Source organism: Panthera uncia, assembly GCF_023721935.1.
Source record: "Panthera uncia isolate 11264 chromosome C1 unlocalized genomic scaffold, Puncia_PCG_1.0 HiC_scaffold_3, whole genome shotgun sequence".
Lineage (NCBI taxonomy): Eukaryota > Metazoa > Chordata > Mammalia > Carnivora > Felidae > Panthera > Panthera uncia.
The window spans coordinates 97,775,093-97,793,257 of NW_026057584.1; the positions used below are offsets into that span (position 1 = coordinate 97,775,093).

General features: G+C 32.8%; 1 protein-coding gene across 1 annotated transcript in view; it reads left to right on the forward strand.

The window, feature by feature from the left end:
- Positions 1 to 771: 771 nt before the first annotated feature.
- DPP10 (dipeptidyl peptidase like 10) overlaps positions 772 to 18,165 on the forward strand; it is a 331,482-nt gene continuing 314,088 nt past the window's right edge. The window contains exon 1 of the mRNA XM_049615726.1: positions 772 to 1,092. Within this exon, the coding sequence (XP_049471683.1) occupies positions 961 to 1,092 (132 nt within the window). The 5' untranslated portion in view covers positions 772 to 960. The remainder of the gene's footprint in view (positions 1,093 to 18,165) is intronic.

Genomic DNA, 18,165 nt, shown 5'->3' on the forward strand with positions numbered 1-18,165 from the left:
TTGTTTACCATTATACATGTGAAGACATTTGGGTTCTGAGAAATTGTATCTTGTATAACTTCATTCACTGTGGATAGTGGACCCAAACTCCTTCAATATTGCCTTTCTTCCAAGAATGGACAGAGGGTTAGGGAGGTGCAATACTATGCAAAAGTTAGAATTGAGCAAAATTGGACAGAAGATTATCATTAAAAAAACACTCATGTCTACTTTTATTTGGGTATTTTTTACACTCACACACACACACACGTATATGTAATATGTATATATTTAACTTCTGAGTATCCTCTCTGACAGCTTTCCCTCCTGTTGATATTTTCAGTCTGACATATTCTTAGAATGATTTAATTTCCTGACATATGTGGTTGAAGTTAACTCATATATAAGATCAACAACTGTCCAGAAGCCATGTGGTTATTTAAAAAAAACCTCATTTCCCTCAGAGATTTTGGGCTGTGGTCACACAAGCCAGATAACCTGTCAGAGACAAAATTCCCAACCCTAAGGAGAAAGATTGGATGGGAATTGAGGGGTGGTAGGACGGGAAGCATAAAGTGTGCATGAGGGTGGTCTAGTAGGAGTAGCTTAGACTTGTGTCGAGTTACGGTAAATGACAGCCTTTATTGTCAGCTTAACTGGATTATGAATCAGTAACAGCTTATCTTGGTAACTGGAGGCATTTCTTTGTCCCTTCTTTCTCATCCCGGAATGGGCAGCATATTTCCCGTATTTTAATTAATTTTTAGTTGTTAAACCAGAAACCTGAGTGGCCCTCTCACTAACCCTGTTTTCACTGCACAATAGACCATGTGCTAGCCAGGCTTCCTGATCACTGCAGAAGATTAATGTGAGCCAAATACAAAAATTTGCTCCGTTATTAAAGGCTAACAATGATTGTTCTAAGTGTGTCTGTTTGTTATGCACGTTTTCTCCTCTACAGGTCATTGTATTACCTAGTCAATGTGTTTGTCAATTGTTAATATCTTTGTTGTTGCAGATACAGATGTGGTGTATAAAAGCGAGAATGGACATGTCATTAAACTGAATATAGAAACAAATGCCACCACATTATTATTGGAAAACACAACTTTTGTAAGTAATGAAAAATTACTTTATGCATTTCAGTGTTGTTTTGAATGCTCTCTAGGTGCACATAACTTTTTTCTTCTTCAGCTCCAGCACCTGCAAAACATTTCAGGTAAAGAAGGATGGAATATCATTAGAATCAGTACATCTATTAATAGAAAATGCCCATGTGACCATCTGCTTCATTTCTCTCCATTTCTCTTCATATCTCCCCATTTTAGTAAATGAGAAATGTTTCTAAGAATGAAATTTCCTTACAGCGAATATTTCTTCCAATATTTTCTATGTAAAATCAGTTATATGAATATCAAGATAAAAAAATCTGACACAAGTTATCACAACCTTTTTCTCCCAGTTTTCATTCTTCCTGACTTCTAAATTTGTTGTGGTTTTCTGGATCAAGCAGAAGGCAGGCTTTCTAAAACTGGCCTTCGGCTGGCCTTCTGTTGGAGTGTTTTGCTTTTATGATTTAGACTTCTATCATTTTCAGTTTGCTTCTCCAGAATCACTGGTTAGCCTGACAATGTTTAAATAATGGAATGTATTTGTTTTGCTCTTACAAAAGAATATGAATCTTTTCTTTCTTGTAAATTCAAACTTCTTAAGGCTAGATTTTGTGATGATTATCTGTTGAGTGAGTGTTAATGAATGAAATGTTGCAGATACTCAAAATTCAGTTGTCAAACACCACTGAAAAATAGTGCACAGTTATTTGCTGACAGTTTTATATAATCAAAGGTTCACTATATTACCTATAAGATGGCTTTGTATGAAGCCATAGTCCAGAGCCTCAGAGGACCTTCTATGCAAATTAAATCAGTGAGCAAATCATGAGCTACTTTATTTTTTTCTTTTTTCTACTTGTACATCTGAAATAGACCTCAAGACTTCATGTTTATTATAGGATGGCCAGGTGAAATAGACTGGAACCTTCTCTTGTTTAGTATTTTTATATATTAAGAAAAAAATAGTCATTGAAATCATGAAGTGCTTATATAGTTATATATCTATTAGGCTACATTAAAACAAACATCTGACGTACTTTAGTAATTAGGTCAGAAACTAACAGAATAAGGATATTTTTGTTTTTAAACTCATTGGTTAATTCACAGAGATTAGAGGGACAGCTTCTAAATGCAACTGTTCTTAAGGCATATTACTCACTTTCTAAATAAATGGATTTCCTTAGGGCAGAACATACTAACCCTAATGAAAAAGTTTAATAAACAGAATAGAGCAATGTGTATTATTTCTTAATTGCATGGTCCTCAGGGATACTAGAGAAAAGGCTGAGGAATTACCAAGAGATGTTGAAATGAATGGAAAAGAAGCCTTCCGTAGGATAGAAGGCAGAAAGCAGAATTGGTAATGACAGAGGGTATGCTAATGATTGGCTGATTAAAGTCAGTATGAATTGATTGTCAGTAAAATTAGTTTAGGGAAAAATAACTAAATACATTTTGTTGTTGCTGTTGTTCTGTTGTTTTATCATAAAGTGTCATTTTTGATGTGGAGTATAGACCTTCAGTGGCCAGACATTTAAGTTAGTTATAGGCATTCAGTACATGAAGGTTCAGTTATGTGACTATTCCTTACTGACCTTTGCCTTTATACAGGCTGGTGAGGTCTTCACTGTGGTCACAGATTATGTATTTTTTTCGACATTTGGTCCTTGCTTTCTTAGCTTCTATAATACATGTTTTGTTGGTACCTCACACCACCCCCACCTCATCTTGCTGTAGTTTCTCCATGTGTTGATTAATACCATTTTATCTTTGTGCATGTGTGTTTAATCTTTTTGCATCCTTTTGAGGTCTCTTCTACTCTCTTGTATGTAGGCAATGACTTTTAATTACCACAGAGTCATATTTAGCAAATATTCCAATTTACTGATCTTCTAAGATTCATGGGCTCCCTAAAGACATTTATCTCACAACACAGATAATTAAGCAATTTATAAGTCCTAGAGGTGTCGAATTGACTGTGGGCGGGGGGGGGGGGGTTGGTGCAAGGATAAGGGATTGGAGTGTGGCATATATTTGCAACTAGTTAACTGAAAACTGTAAAAGAAAACAAAAAAACAAATATACAACCATGATTCTTTATTTCTTCAGAAGAATTCATTTAATCATTTCCTCCCCACTCCATGATAGCATTATTAAATGTAGTTGTATTTTCAAAGCTCATGCTAGGCTAAAGTCTGGATTTACTTTCCTCAAAGGCCATTCTGTTGAAAAAAACTCTCTTACTAGAGCATAAGAATTTTATTAACACAGCAGTTTTTTCATTGAACAATTATCAATATTTTAATTAGAATCATAATTAATTGGCTATGATCACTATAAAGGCTGTGTAGTCAAAGTGCCAAGTCAATTAAGAAAATAAACACATTACTGATAGAAATGTGATAACAGAATAGCTTATTATTTAGTAGGAAATATTATTCTAAAATGTAACAGTCATTTTATTATAAAAAATAAGATAACACTATATTGTGATTTCCTTCTTAAAAATATTTTAAATATGAATAGTGTGTACTTTTTAGCTATGTAATCATGGTTAGCAGACTCTGAGTAACAATAATACTGGACCCGGCTTTCAAAAATAAAACAAAAGTACATCCTTTTCCTAAAATTATTATCTTAAGGCTTCTTTTGGATTGAAGATAGGTAGATTTTTTAATGAAAGAGGAAATTAAAGAGTATGTAACTTTTTGAAGATGAGTTGTACAAAATAACTGGTTTAGCCTCAAAACTGCTCTTAATCATTTTTAAGTGTTTGGAAATTTTATCTCTTAAAGCCAGACTATTTCAAACAAAAGCTCATTCACAATGAAATAATGAAGAAATGTTTCATAAGTATTAGCTGTATTCTTTCTGCTGTCAGTAAATTAAATATCACCAGTGGTCTTAGCAGAATACACCAGCAACCATAAATAGTTCTGTCAAATCACCAGTTTAAATTAGAAGGGAATTGGAAACATGGGCCTGATGTACTAATATGGAAATGGGTGATTGATGGATAAGACTCATATCTTTTTGATTCTGAAAATCTGCAAGCTTTTAAAAACATGCTAGAGGGAGGAACTTCATATATGGAAGCAGATGATTCCAAGGAAAATGTTAGCTACACATTTTGGGGGGTCCAACTGTCTTTTTATAGGCCATTAAAAAAATAGTAGGTTTGACTGGAACCAGGGAGTATTTATTGATTCATCGTGTGTGGAGAGATCTTCCATTGGCTTGCATGCCGTCATAATATTTCTATTTATTTTTTTTTTAATCTGTTCTGCCACTAGGTATGTGGGGGTGAAGGGAATAGATCCAACTGTTTTTTTACCACCATGAAATCAAGAAACTTATTTTTCAGTTCATGTTTAAGGAAATAGGTGCCCTATCAAAAAATTCTGGCACCAATAAATACTTACTGGATAAAGACACCCAAAATTTCACCTCTTAAAATTTGAAAAAAAGATAAGGAGGGCACTTATTGTGATGAGCACTGGGTGTTGTATGTAAGTTATGAATCACTAAATTCTATCCCTGAAAATAATACTATGCTAACTGGAATTTAAATAAAAACTTGGAAAAATTTAAAATAAAGAAAGGTTATTAGACAGTTCTGACTACCCGAGTGGCTTTATATGTTGGCTCTAATCCTGGAGAATTTGTTTGTTTGTTTTTAAGATCTAGCTTTAGCACTATGTGTTGGTATCCTGGTAGTAAGTAATATCAGTATTGTAACTAATATTGATGGGCCAATGAAATCACAGGAATTGCACACTTATGCAGTTGCTGTGTGCATGACAATACAGTTTCTTTCAAGCAGTGGTTCTCAGTTGGTCTAACTTTGTCATCAAGAGACATTTTGCAAGTCTGAAGACATTCTTGATTGTTATGGCTGGAGATAAGCAGTGAGTGTGCCATGGGAATCTAGTCACAGATGCCACTAAACATTCTACAATGCACAAGACAACTCCTTCCAACGACAACAAAAATTAACTAGTCGAGAACATCAGTAGTGGAAATTTGCAAGATCTGGTTCTAGGCAGGAATACCAGGGAAACCATGAGATAATTAACAGGTGTTTGGTTTTTTTTGTTGTTGTTTTTTTTGGTTTTTTTCTTAAGATGACAACAAGGAATGGTTCTTTTTTTCTGTCAGAAAAGATTTTCAGCTGAAGCTTCCACCTTCATTTTCTTGAGACATGTTTCTTCTTTTTATGGACAGGCCTGGAAAAGAAGACCAGCAGGCATGAATATAATCATTTGGCCTTGGATTTCTCTTCTTTGGATAGGGCAGAGGACAGGCTAAAAGTATGACCCCAGATTTCGTATAATTTTCTGGGGTACTTCTAATTGAGACATGTTATTGTTCCAACAAGTTAGTATCACTTACTGGCTATTGTCAACTCCTTTGACAAAGAAGTAAGTGATTTCCTTTAAGTTAGAAGATGAAAACTCATGACTACTTGATGTTCCAGTCATCATGATTCTTTTTTTTAAATTGTTTTAATGTTTATTTTTGAGAGAGATAGAGCGTGAGTGGGGGAGGGGCAGAGAGAAGACGACACAGAATCTAGAGCAGGCTCCAGGCTCTGAGCCATCAGCGCAGAGCCCAACGTGGGGCTCGAACTTGAGGATGAGGAGACCATGACCTGAGCTGAAGTCAGATGCTGAACCAACTGAGTCACACAGGTGCCCCAGCCAGCATAATTCTTTACATTGGCATTATATTGTTTAATATAAAATATAACAATAATAATATATTATTTAATTTAATTTTTAGTTAGTTAACATAGAGTGCAATATTGGTTTCAGGAGTAGAATTCAGTCTTCAGTTTGGGCGTATCCGTCTTCTACCCAAAAGCAATAACCACTCCCTATCATTAGATACATTTATATTTGTGACATTTTTTTTTATTATTCACCTTGAAAGTATGTAGTTCCTTTGTACACCCATATTCATTTTAAAAATGATCATTTGCATTTAATTAGATGATGTACATAATTTCCAACTCTTAGGCATCAAAGAAGTATCATACTATATTCACACCATCAATGCACATTCAGGAGAATGGAAATAAGGTAATATTTTTCAGCAAGGATTGGAATATTTTGTTTATGTTTTTTAAGAAAACATTTAAGAAAGAGGACATGGAATCTACTGTGAATATTTAAGTTGTTCAAAATTTTCTCTAAGTTAGATGAATGTGAAAATGAATTCCTGCATAGTTTTATAAGTAATCGTTGTCAAAACAGGAGAATCGGAAAGGAAAATTTTGATCCTCACCCTGGAAGTTTCTTCAAGGACAAATATAAAATGTGAGAACAGATACTCTTGTCTCCATATGTTTGCAAGTGTGACATGATTATTCTAAAATTCCATACACTTATTCATACAGTTCCCTATAGGTGATAAAGACTTGAAGAGAGACCACTCCATATTCTTTTTCACCCTTAATTAGCATTGTGAATGATCCAGGAAACAGATGCTACTACATTTATTCGCTGGGATAAAATGTCGTGGATGGTATAAGCATTTTTGCCTTTAATATATCAAAGGTCTCCTTTGTGTAGGAGCAAAACACTACTTTCTATTTAAACATCACTTACTTAACCATTTGAACAAGAGCTTGTTTCAACTATATCTAATACTCCTCTTAAATATGTGCAATAAAATTATTACAATTCCAGTATTTGCTTCTTTAAAGATTCTTACTTAGTGTCCCCGGGGTTGGGGCTATAAATTTCTTTGGTGTGTGTCAGATAGGATGATGGAAGCTAGCTGGCTAGCATGGTGGAATTTGTGCAAGCAAATGCATTTTAATAGACCTTTGAATGTTTGCAAGGTCCCTATTACATAAGGATTTCCTTTCTTCATTCCTTCCTTCCTTCCTTCCTTCCTTCCTTCCTTCCTTCCTTTTTTCCTCCCTCATCTCTTTTTCTTTCTTTCTTTCTTTCTTTCTGTCTTTCTGTCTTTCTGTCTTTCTGTCTTTCTTGTCTTTCTTGTCTTTCTTGTCTTTCTTTCAGAAAACCTTGATTAGTGAAGCTTTGGTTAATGGAAAACCATGCATGAAGCAGAATTTTGCAACCATTTGCACTAAAGAGTGCAGATATTTTCATAATACGTTGGGACTAATATAGTAAATTAGTGTTTCAGTGTGCTTATGGAATGTAATATAGGGCATTCAGCATTCATTAAATGATAATGGGAGCCCATTACAGAGCTAGAAAGCATTCTCCCTGTCTTCTACTTTAGTTTCAATAAAAAGAAACTGAGACCCAGAGAAATACAGTGACTTGCTCAATGCTTTAGTGGAGTTTTAAGACTGGAATACAAATTTCTTGACTCCTAGCCTAGTGTTGCTTCTAATAGGCCTAGATAAGTTTTTCACTTTAAATTCTTAAAGAAATGTAAAATAAATTAAAATTCTTTCATATTTTTGTATAAGGAATTTCTATATGTATTTGTGTACTTATTCCTTAAACTGTTTACAAAACATACTTGAATCAAATATAGGTATATGTGTGTGTATATGTGTATATCTACACATATATATGTGTATATCTGTGTATATGCACATACACACGTATTTTATCACCAGTTAATCAGGAAGAAAGCAGCAGACAATGAAATGAAAAGAAAAAAAAATAAAAAGTAAAATGTGTTTTAAATGTGTTTTTGTTGCCTTGGCTTTGCTGAAGTCACCATATTTGTTTTTAGCATATTTTGAATTTTCACGGACTGTCACCTATGTCATCATTGTTTCCAATGCAGTTATTTTCAGTTCTTGTGGAAATGCTGCTCATGTAAACAAAGAGAAACAACATTATCTGCATTCCACAATTACACATACACACACTTATATCACCAAGCCACTCAGGGCTCTGCTATCCCTTGATTAATCTTTCTGAAAAAATCTAGTCTACATTTGAGATTCTTACATCTCTTAAAAGGTTACAGAGATTTTTCTCCCTCTCCATTTCTGTACTGTTGCTGCATCATTGTTAAAATGACTCATCCTGTCTTAGTCTATTAATGCATTTGCCAACTAATTATTGAGCCCCTGCTACTTATCAGATTATATTCCAGGTTCTGGGGATACATGTTGAGCAAGACAGATGTATCAAACCAACAACAAACAAATGCTCAAGTAGAAATATAAGCAGTTGCAGCTAGTATTAAGTCCTTGGGGGAAAAAAAAAGGTGGCATAGAGTGGGGATTAGACAAGGATTAGGTGCCTAGGAAAGGTCCACTGTAGAAGCAACATTTCAAGGTGAGGTTGAAGAGTTTTGCAGGCTCAAAGAAGAATCATTATAAAGAACCTTGGGTAGGAACTGCGTAGATCTATTGTAAGAATAGAAAATATATAAGCAGTGGAGAATGCAGAGAATGGTACCAGATGAACCCAGTAGAATAACTACTAGAAAAATTATGTTGTTTTGTTTTGTAATAGGCACACTTTGATATCTGAGTCATACTTTAAAAGAACACTTTGCTATGTGAAGAATATACTCTAGGGATTTTGAAGTTGAAATTGTAAGACCACTCTGAAGGCTACAGTAATGGTATTTCCCCTTTCTCTGTATCCTCACAAACACCTGATGTTTCTTGTGTTGTTCGTTTTAGCCATTCTGACAGGTGTGAAGTGATGTCTCCTTATGGTTTTGGTTTGTGTTCTCCTGATGATCAGTGATATTGAGCATCTTTTCATGTGTCTATTGGCCATCTGTATATCTTTTTAGAAAAATGTCTATTTGTGTCTTCTTATTTTGAATTGGATTATTTGTTTTTTGGGTATTGAGTTTTTTTAAGTTCTTTATAGATTTTGGATATTAACCCTTTATCAGATACATCATTTGTAAATATCTTCTCCCATTCCATAGGTTGTCTTTTAGTTTTGTTGATTGTTTCCTTTGCTGTGCAGAAGCTTTTTATTTTGATGAAGTCCCAACAGTTTATTTTTGCTTTTGTATCCCTTGCCTCAGGAGACATATTTAGTGACAAGTTGCCATGTCCAATTTCAAAGAGGTTACTACCTGTGTTCTGTAGGATTTTGATGGTTTCCTGTCTCCCATTTAGGTCTTTCACCCATTTTGAGTTTATTTTTGTGTGTGGTATAGGGACATGGTCTAGTTTCTTTCTTTTGCATGTTGCTATCCAATTTTCCCATCACCATTTGTTGAAGAAACTATCTTTTCCCCAAAGGATATTCTTTTCTGCTTTGTCAAAGATTAATTGGCCATATAGTTGTGGGTTCATTTCTGGGTTTTCTATTCTGTTCTATTGATATATGAGTTTACTTTTGTGCCAGTACCGTGCTGTTTTTATCACCACAGCTTTGTCATATAACTTGAAGTTCAGAATTGTGATTCCTTCAGCTTTGCTTTTCTTTTTCAAGGTTGTTTTGGCCATCCAGGGTCTTTTGTGACTCACATAAATTTTAGGATTGTCGTTCAAGTTCTGTGAAGAATGTTGTTGGTATATTAATAGGGATTGCATTAAATATAGATTGCTTTGTGTAATACAGATTTTGTGTATAGGGATTTATGCTTTGTGTAATATAATAGGGATTGCATTAAATGTATAGATTGCTTTGTGTAATAATAATTGTGTCTTTTACCTCTTTGGTTAGGTTTATTCCTACATATCTTATGATTTTAAGTGTAGTTATAAATGGTATTGATTCCTTGATTTCTCTTTCTGCTGCTTTATTATTGGTGTATGTAAACAGATTTCTGTTCATTGATTTTATGTCCTGAGACTTTACTGAATTTATTTATCAGTTCCAGCTGTGTTTTGGTGGAGGCTTTCAGGTTTTCTGCATAGAGTATCAGGTTCCTTGATTGAAATGTTAAAATTAAAACTTTAATTTCAAAAGACTCAAATAGATGGTTGACATAATTAATGAAGTAGTTATTGATTTAGAACCCAGATATATGTAAGCTTATCCAAAGATAAATTTTGATTATGTTTTAATTAATTCGTTATGATACATTTTTATATCTTTCATTAAACTTTCACTAGTTTATGAATATCTTAAGAGAAGAGGCCAACCAAAACTTACTCAATTTTTTGTTTTCAGTGACTAGAACAATGATGGCATGGCACAAAGTAGACACGTAGTGTACATTTTATGAATTAATCACATTTATTTTCTTTTCCACATAGCATCATTTATTTAAATATTTTATTCATACTGGTCCATGAGAGAATGTAGGAAAAAATGAAATTTAATTAACCCTCCTAAAATTTGAATCAGTTGCAAAAAGGGTAATTTATAAGCCAAAATAATAATTTTCCCCGTTCAATACAGGTGTGATCTCATCAGATTACAAGCAAGTAAAAAGATCTTCCAATTATTGAAGTGAATGATATTCATTTTAAGCAGAGATTGGCATTTACAGGAAACAATTACTTGATTCTTTGCAACATCTTTATTATTTTGAAACATGGTTAATTTGTAGGCTATCCAAGAAATATATATAAATATAAGAAGCTTCATTTTATCCCCAGATGCATTCATTACTGATTAGACATTGAAAGAAATGTCTCCTGCACCTTAATTTCAGGAAAATCTGTTCATCTATTTGATTTTTTTAATGTTTATTTATTTTTGAGAGAGAGACACAGAGTGTGAGCAGGGGAGGGCCAGAAAGAGAGGGAGACACAGAATCCGAAGCAGGCTCCAGGCTCTGAGCTGTCAGCACGGAGCCCCATGTGGGGCTCGAAATCACAAACTATGAGATCATGACCTGAGCCAAAGTGGGCCGCTTAACTGACTGAGCCACCCAGGAGCCCCTCTGTTCATTTTTTAATTAATGACACGTGATAAGCAAAGTAGGACTCCTGTATCTGATTTGTTTTTCTTGCTTTTGACTAATGGCAAAACTAGATCTGAATTAAAAGTTTACTTTAACACTTGGGAAAGAAATTAAACTATGCAAATAACACTGAATCCTCTGAATTTATCATACTACTCTTCAATTTCTTTTCTAATTTATCTTCCTCCTCTGTGTGTCTGTGTGTGTGTGTGTGTTTCTAACAGATTTCTTGGCATATACTTCATATAACATAATTGTCACTCATTTGAAATGTACAGTTCAATGTTTTTTAGTATACTGACAGAGTTGTGCAAACATCACCACAGTCTAATTTTAGAACATCTTCACCTACCCTTAAAGAAACCCCTACACACTACAAGTCTTTCTCCAGTTCTGGGTTCTTTTCTCTGCAACCTCCTGCAACTAGTAGTCTACTTTGTATCTCTATGGATTTATGCGTTCCATTCATTTCAGATAAATGAAATACACAGTATGTGGTCTTTTATGACTAACTTTTGCACTTAGCACAATATGTTCAGGGTTTATATATGTTTTCGGATATATCAATACTTCATTCTTTTTTATTGTTAAATAATATTCCATTGTGTGATATGCTACTTTTTTGATCTATTCACTAGTTAATAAACATTTGAATTGGTTAATTTTAGGGCTACCATGAAACATGTTTCAATGTTTCAATTTTCAATGTTTCAATGTTTCAATTGAACATTTGAAGTTTTCAGATAAACATTTGTATGCAAATTTTGTGTAGGTACATGTTTTCATTGCTCTTTCTTGACATCTTTCCACTATTGTGCAGTGTAATTCTGGGTCATATGGTAACTCTGTGTTTAGCATTTTGAAGAACTGTGAAATTATTTTCCAAAGTGGTCTTGTCTATTTACCTTTTCACCAGCAGTATAAGAGGAGCCAAATTTCTTCACATCTTTGTCAATGCTTGTTGTCTACCTTTTTATTGTAGTCACCTTAGTGTGTGGGGAGTGGTATAACATGTGGCTTTGGTTTGCATTTCCTGAATTTACTAATGATGTTGAGCATGTTTTCATATGTTTATTGGCTATTTGCATTTCTTTAGAGAAATTTCTGATAACATCCTCTGCCCACTTTTTAACTAGACTCTTTCCATTGCTAAATTGTAAGTGTCCATTTATATCTCCAAAATAGAAGTTCCTTGTCATATATAAAATTTGCAAATCACTTCTGCCAGGTGTGTAATTTTTTACTTTCTGGGTGGTATCCTTTGATGAACAAAGGATTTTATGTTCAATGAAATCAAGTCTATCTATTTTTCTTTTGTCTTATATAGCTTGTTGTTAATCCAAGAAATTATTGGCAAACCATTATCATAAAGATTTACTCCTGTGTTTTTGTCTAAAAATATTACAATTTTTATTTTTACATTTAGTTCTGTGATTTGAGTTAATTTTGTGTATGATGTGAGGCAGGGTATCCATTCTTTTGCCTGTGGATATTCACTTGTTCATGCAACATTGTTTGAAAAGACTATTCACACAGAATGGTTTTAGCACCTTGTAAAATATCAGTTGACCACCGATGTATAGATTTATTTCTGGACTCTCTATTTTCTTAATCTGTATGTTTATCTTTATGCCATTATCACAATCTTGATTACTGTAGCTTTGTGGTAAGACTTCGGATCAGGACCTGTGAGTACTCAAACATTCTTCTTCTTCCAGATTGTTTTGAATATTCTTGGTCCCTTTCATTTCATATGAATTTTAAGATCAACCCATAAATTAACATTTGGTCTATCCCTAGAGAGTGTTTCATTTGAATTTTAAGGTCAACCAGTAAATTAACATATGGTCTCTCCCTAGAGAATGTTCCATGTGCCTCTCCTTAAAATATATTTTTTTTCTAGGGATTTCTGTCTGTTAGATACTTTTGCTTTATAATGTTCAAGTCTTCTTTTTCCGTATTGATAATCTGCCTAGTTCTATCCATTATTGAAATTGTCTCAGGAAGTCAAACTATTACTGTTGGATTGTCTATTTCTCCCTTCAATTCTGTTCATTTTTCTTTATGTATTTTGGAACTTTTGCTTTTTGTTTTCAAGTACATATTTGTTTACAATTGGTATATTTTCTTGATGGAAATAGTATACAAAAACTGTACCAACATATTTCCATTTCTTCTCTCTCCTTTGCATTTTTGTTGTCATACAAGTTATGGCTTTATACATTTTAACCTAACAATACAATTTTAAAATTATTTTTATGAAGCCATCTTTTTAAATAAATAGAGGGAGAGAGGAATTACAGTGTGTTTATGCTGCCTTTCATAATTTCCATGCAGTTACCTTTACTAGATCATTTTTTTCTTCATGTGGATTCAGGTTACTGTTTAGTGTCCTTTAATTTCAACCTGAAGGACTCCCTTTAATATTTATTTGACCACAGGTCTGGTAGCAACAAAAGCTCTCAATTTTTGTTTATCTAGATGTGGCTTAATTTCTCCCTGATTTTTGAAGGAGTGTTTAGTTCAATATAGGATTATTTGTTGACGATGTTTTTTTCTTTCAATACTTTGAAGATGTCATCCTGACATGCGACATGTATGGTTTCTTAAGAAAATTTAGCTGTTAATCTTATCCATTCTGTGTGATACATTATTTTTTTCTCTTGTTTACAAGTTCATTCATTGTGATTTTTGACTATTTGACTGTGATTAGTTTAGGTGAGGACCTTTTCAAATTTTTTTAACTAGAAATTTGTTGAGCTTCTTGTAAATGTACATTAATATTTTTCATCACATTAAGAAATTTTTACTTATTACTTTTGAATTTTTTATTTTCCTATTTCTCTTCTCTGCATTTTATATTCTGCATTCAGTTTTACCAAAGCAGGAAGGAATATAAGGAATTCCCCAATACAATATAACTAAGTATAGTTGTCTGTTCTCACCTTGCTTAGATATTCTCTGTAAAACAGTGAAGTCATTTTCATCTTTAGAAAAGTGGTGCTTTGTCTTTAATAGTCTCTTCCTTCCTTCCTTTCTTCCCTCCCTCCCTCTCTGCCTCCTTCCTTCTCTCCCTCCTCCCCCTTCCTCTCTCCTCTCTCCCTCCCTTCCTTCCTCCTTTCATTCCTTCTTTCTTATCTCTTTCTTTTAGATAATAGACTCTCTGTATTAACTGAATGATTGCAACTTCTTAGCCATTAATACAGATAATCAATGGTTAAGAGTTACTATATGAATTGGGAGAGATTACAATGAAAATCCTATCCTTTACCAGCTATACTGTCTGACATTATGAACCTTTTCCAGCCTATTTTAAATACCTGGACTATTCTTAAATAGTTCTATCTTATTTATACAACTTTTAAAAATGTTCATCAGGTCCCAGATATTCTTATTTATGCAACTTTGAAAAACTTTCTTCAGGACTCAGTTGTATATACTATAGATTTTAATGAAACATTAAGGAAGAAAGAATATCTAAGATAAATGAATAACCAGATTATAATTTCAAAAAGTAAATTATAATGAAATATGTATTTCTAACTAAAGAAGTACAATCATATTTTATTCAGAATGAGAGATTATTCACATCATTATAAGTGGCAACACCATGGTGTTACTCATTTTAGAAGAATAATACTTAGAATAACATTCTATTTTTTTATAAAAGAAGTGGTAAGTTAAGATTTAATTCATATAGATATGTGGAGAAATCTTGTATCCTTACATATACTCATATGTTTTTTCTAAAAATAAAAAAGAATTCACATTGTGAATTCTCTTTGTTAGGAACAAAGCGTTTATAAATTCTGAATAAATCAGAGCTTATATTTGTATAATACAATTCTATGGCATTCTTTTTTATCCTTGGTCATTCCCTACTGTATCCATAATTTATATATGCCCCTTAAAATACTGACATTTAATGGATATTTCAATGAAATATAATTAAGGACACAAATATTCTTAATCTTTTTCATTGACATTTCTAAAAACAATAGAATGAAAATATATGGTTAGAAACTATAAATAGTTTATTGAACTATCTAATATGAGTCATTAGCTACATGTGGTCTGTTTACATTTATTTTTAAATTCATTAAAATCATGTGAAAATTTAAAAATCCATCTCTTAGTCACTTCAGCCTCATTTCATGTGTGCAATAGCCCAGTGAAGCCAATGGTTACACATTAGACTGTGTGCAGAATATTTCCATTATCATAGAAAGTCCTGCTGGACAGAGCTGGTACTCATGTGCACATACAGTGAAAATAAAAGTTTTCCTCCATATCCTTTTTGAAGACATCCATGTCCACATTTGTACCAAATAATATCAAACAATTCTCCAGAAATAAGTCTGTATATCTTCATAGGTCTCTACATAAACAACATAATATTTTCAAATATATACACTCTGTGTGTGTGTGTATATATATTTCAACAGTATGGAGAGCTTACACTTTTTATTCACTTAATAATGTAATGTGAGGTTCTGTTTACATAAACCCATTTGTTTTTCTCTAATATTATTTGATGGTTATATAGAATTTCTTTGCATGATGTGCTATTTATTTATTTCCTGTTATGCACTTGTAGACACACTTGGAAACAATTTTTGAAATGTATTTATAGGCTAAATTCACACAGTGGTATTGCTGTGTCAAAGGAAATTTGAAATTAAATTTGAAATTTAATAGATAGTATCAAATTGTATTAAACAAGTCAACCAGTGGTATATGATATTGCTTAATACTGTACTCTTCCTGTCACAACATGTTTTTTTTTTTTTTTTTTGGTTGAGGCAAAATAACCCTTAATTATTACACTGATTTGTACTTACTTAATTATGAGTGAGGTTGGGCATCATCTTGTCATACATGCATTGGCAGTTGGTTCAGTTTTTTCCTATGAATTTCTTTGCACGAACTTTTCAAATTGGAACTTTGCATTGATGCTTATGTGCAGCAATTTTTTTCCTTCAGATATTTCTATTTGTCCTTGATATCATTGGAATTACTCATTCACCACCATTTGGAGTCCTGTGAAAGGATTTTATTTCAAATCTCTTGGGTGATATGTATCTATCATTAACTGGTAAAAAGGAACAAGTAATGAGTCTTAAAAAAAAGAAAAAGAAAAACAAAGGAGGGATAATGGAGAAGGTTTTGACTGAATGTCTATAACAAACTCATTCAGCCATAATTACCTATTTAATAACAGTTAAAAGTATCATCTGCCCCATAAGACTTTAGGAATGTACCCCATAAGTTTCCTCTCAATTTTCCACGTGAAATAAAATTCATATTAAAAAGAAAGAAGTGTAAAAACTGAACACCTTCTTCATGCCTTAGACTTAAAACAGTCTGCATTGGAGACTTAAATATATGCAGAAAAGTTATTGATCTTTGTCTTCTATATATTTCATGAGAAGATTAAAGCTATTAATGAACATTTCTGAGAAAGGGGGCAGTACAGGAAATAACTTGTAGATTTGGGGCAGTAAGATGCAATGTTAGTAAATGATAACTCTTAAGCTAATTTACTCTGAAAATTATTTTTATATCCATCTTTGGAAATCTGGTGAGTCTCTAACAGAGCTCTTAAGCACAGTTGAGGAGACCAGCAATATTTGCAACTCTGACTGTGAGATGAGAGAAAATAATACTGTTCTTCAGACTTGGGGATTTGGTCTCAAGACATTGAATGTGGAGGCACTTTATGATTGTTCCCTATTGTCATTCCATTGGGTTTGACTTACTTTGCAGTCCCTCTTTCTTTCCACAACTAAACGGAAAGTTTTGTGCCACCATGAACGTAAATCTAAAGTTACTCTTTTCCTTTACTATTGCTCTTTGATTTAGCAAAGAAGGGTCATGTATGATATCTCTGCTTATCAAATAGATACTGAAAAATGAGAAACAAATGGAGAATCAATTTATCATTATGAGTCCTGAGCATGAGTATTCAAAGACCACCTGTTAATATACTTTAGAAGTACTGATGTTCATAGGTGAAAACCCAACATTTTTATCCTGTTTTTTTCAAATAAATTGCATATTCAGAATCTTCCTCTTAAACATCATATCTTTATATTTTTGTTGTTTATATCTTGTATGTATTGTAGTCTCACGTTAAAATTAGAGCGCACAGACAGATATTTTACCATACTAAAGAATGCCAAGTAGTAAATGATAAAGATATGGTAAAAAGCATAAGTTAACTTAAAAAAATGTATAATTAATAATAATAATAAACACTTTCCCAATTCTGTTGAAAAATGAGCAAAATCTATTTATAGACTTTTTATAAAAGAAGCATTGTTAGTGAACAAATAAATATATGCTTAATATTATTTATAAAAAGAAAAATGATGACCAACAGTGGGATTGTATTTTACACCTGTCCGTTTGGCAAAGCTTAACTCTGATATTCCCGAGTGTTGGAAAGAATGTGGAGAACAGGATCTCTTACTCATTGCGGATAAGAGTGTAATTTGTGTTTTTACTTTGGGTAACCATTTGTCATTACTGAGTGAAATAGAGACTTCATATGCCCCACATCCCACAACTTCCTCCCTTGATATCATAAGAAAATGGTTGCTTGTGTGCATCAGGAAACGAGAATACAGACATTTATTCAGTCATAGTTGCCAACAACCTCTGGTGTCCTCAGCTGAGCTTGGGCCTATTAATGGACATTATGGAGAAAGTGGACAAAAAGAATGACTTTTGACTTTGGACCATTGAAGTGCAATTTAGTAAATGACAACTCAGTTTTTTAACTAATTCACTCTGAAAATTATTTTTACATCTTTGGGGATCTGGTGAATATCTAACTCAGCTTGTGTGTGTATGTGTGTTTGCCTAAATGACATGTTATTTAGTCTTAACTGATTTTGAACTTTTAATAGATGCATCAGGCAACCCATGATCTTCTTCCATTTCTCTTTATTACTCAGCATTCTGTTACTGATTTGTATATATTTTCATTTAGCTGTGGTTCACTTATTTTCATGATTATTATAGGATATTCCATTATTTTCATATTATTTTCATAGTTATACTGTTATTATTTTCATATTTATGATATATTTTTGTTTATCTGATATTTATCTGGGCATCCTGTATTTTCATTTGATTGTGAATTATACTATGTCACAATTAAAAATTTATTAAACTAATTCTTTGCATCCAAGACCCATTAAGATGAAAACAACTAACAAATATTATACTCTATATAATGTTATATAGA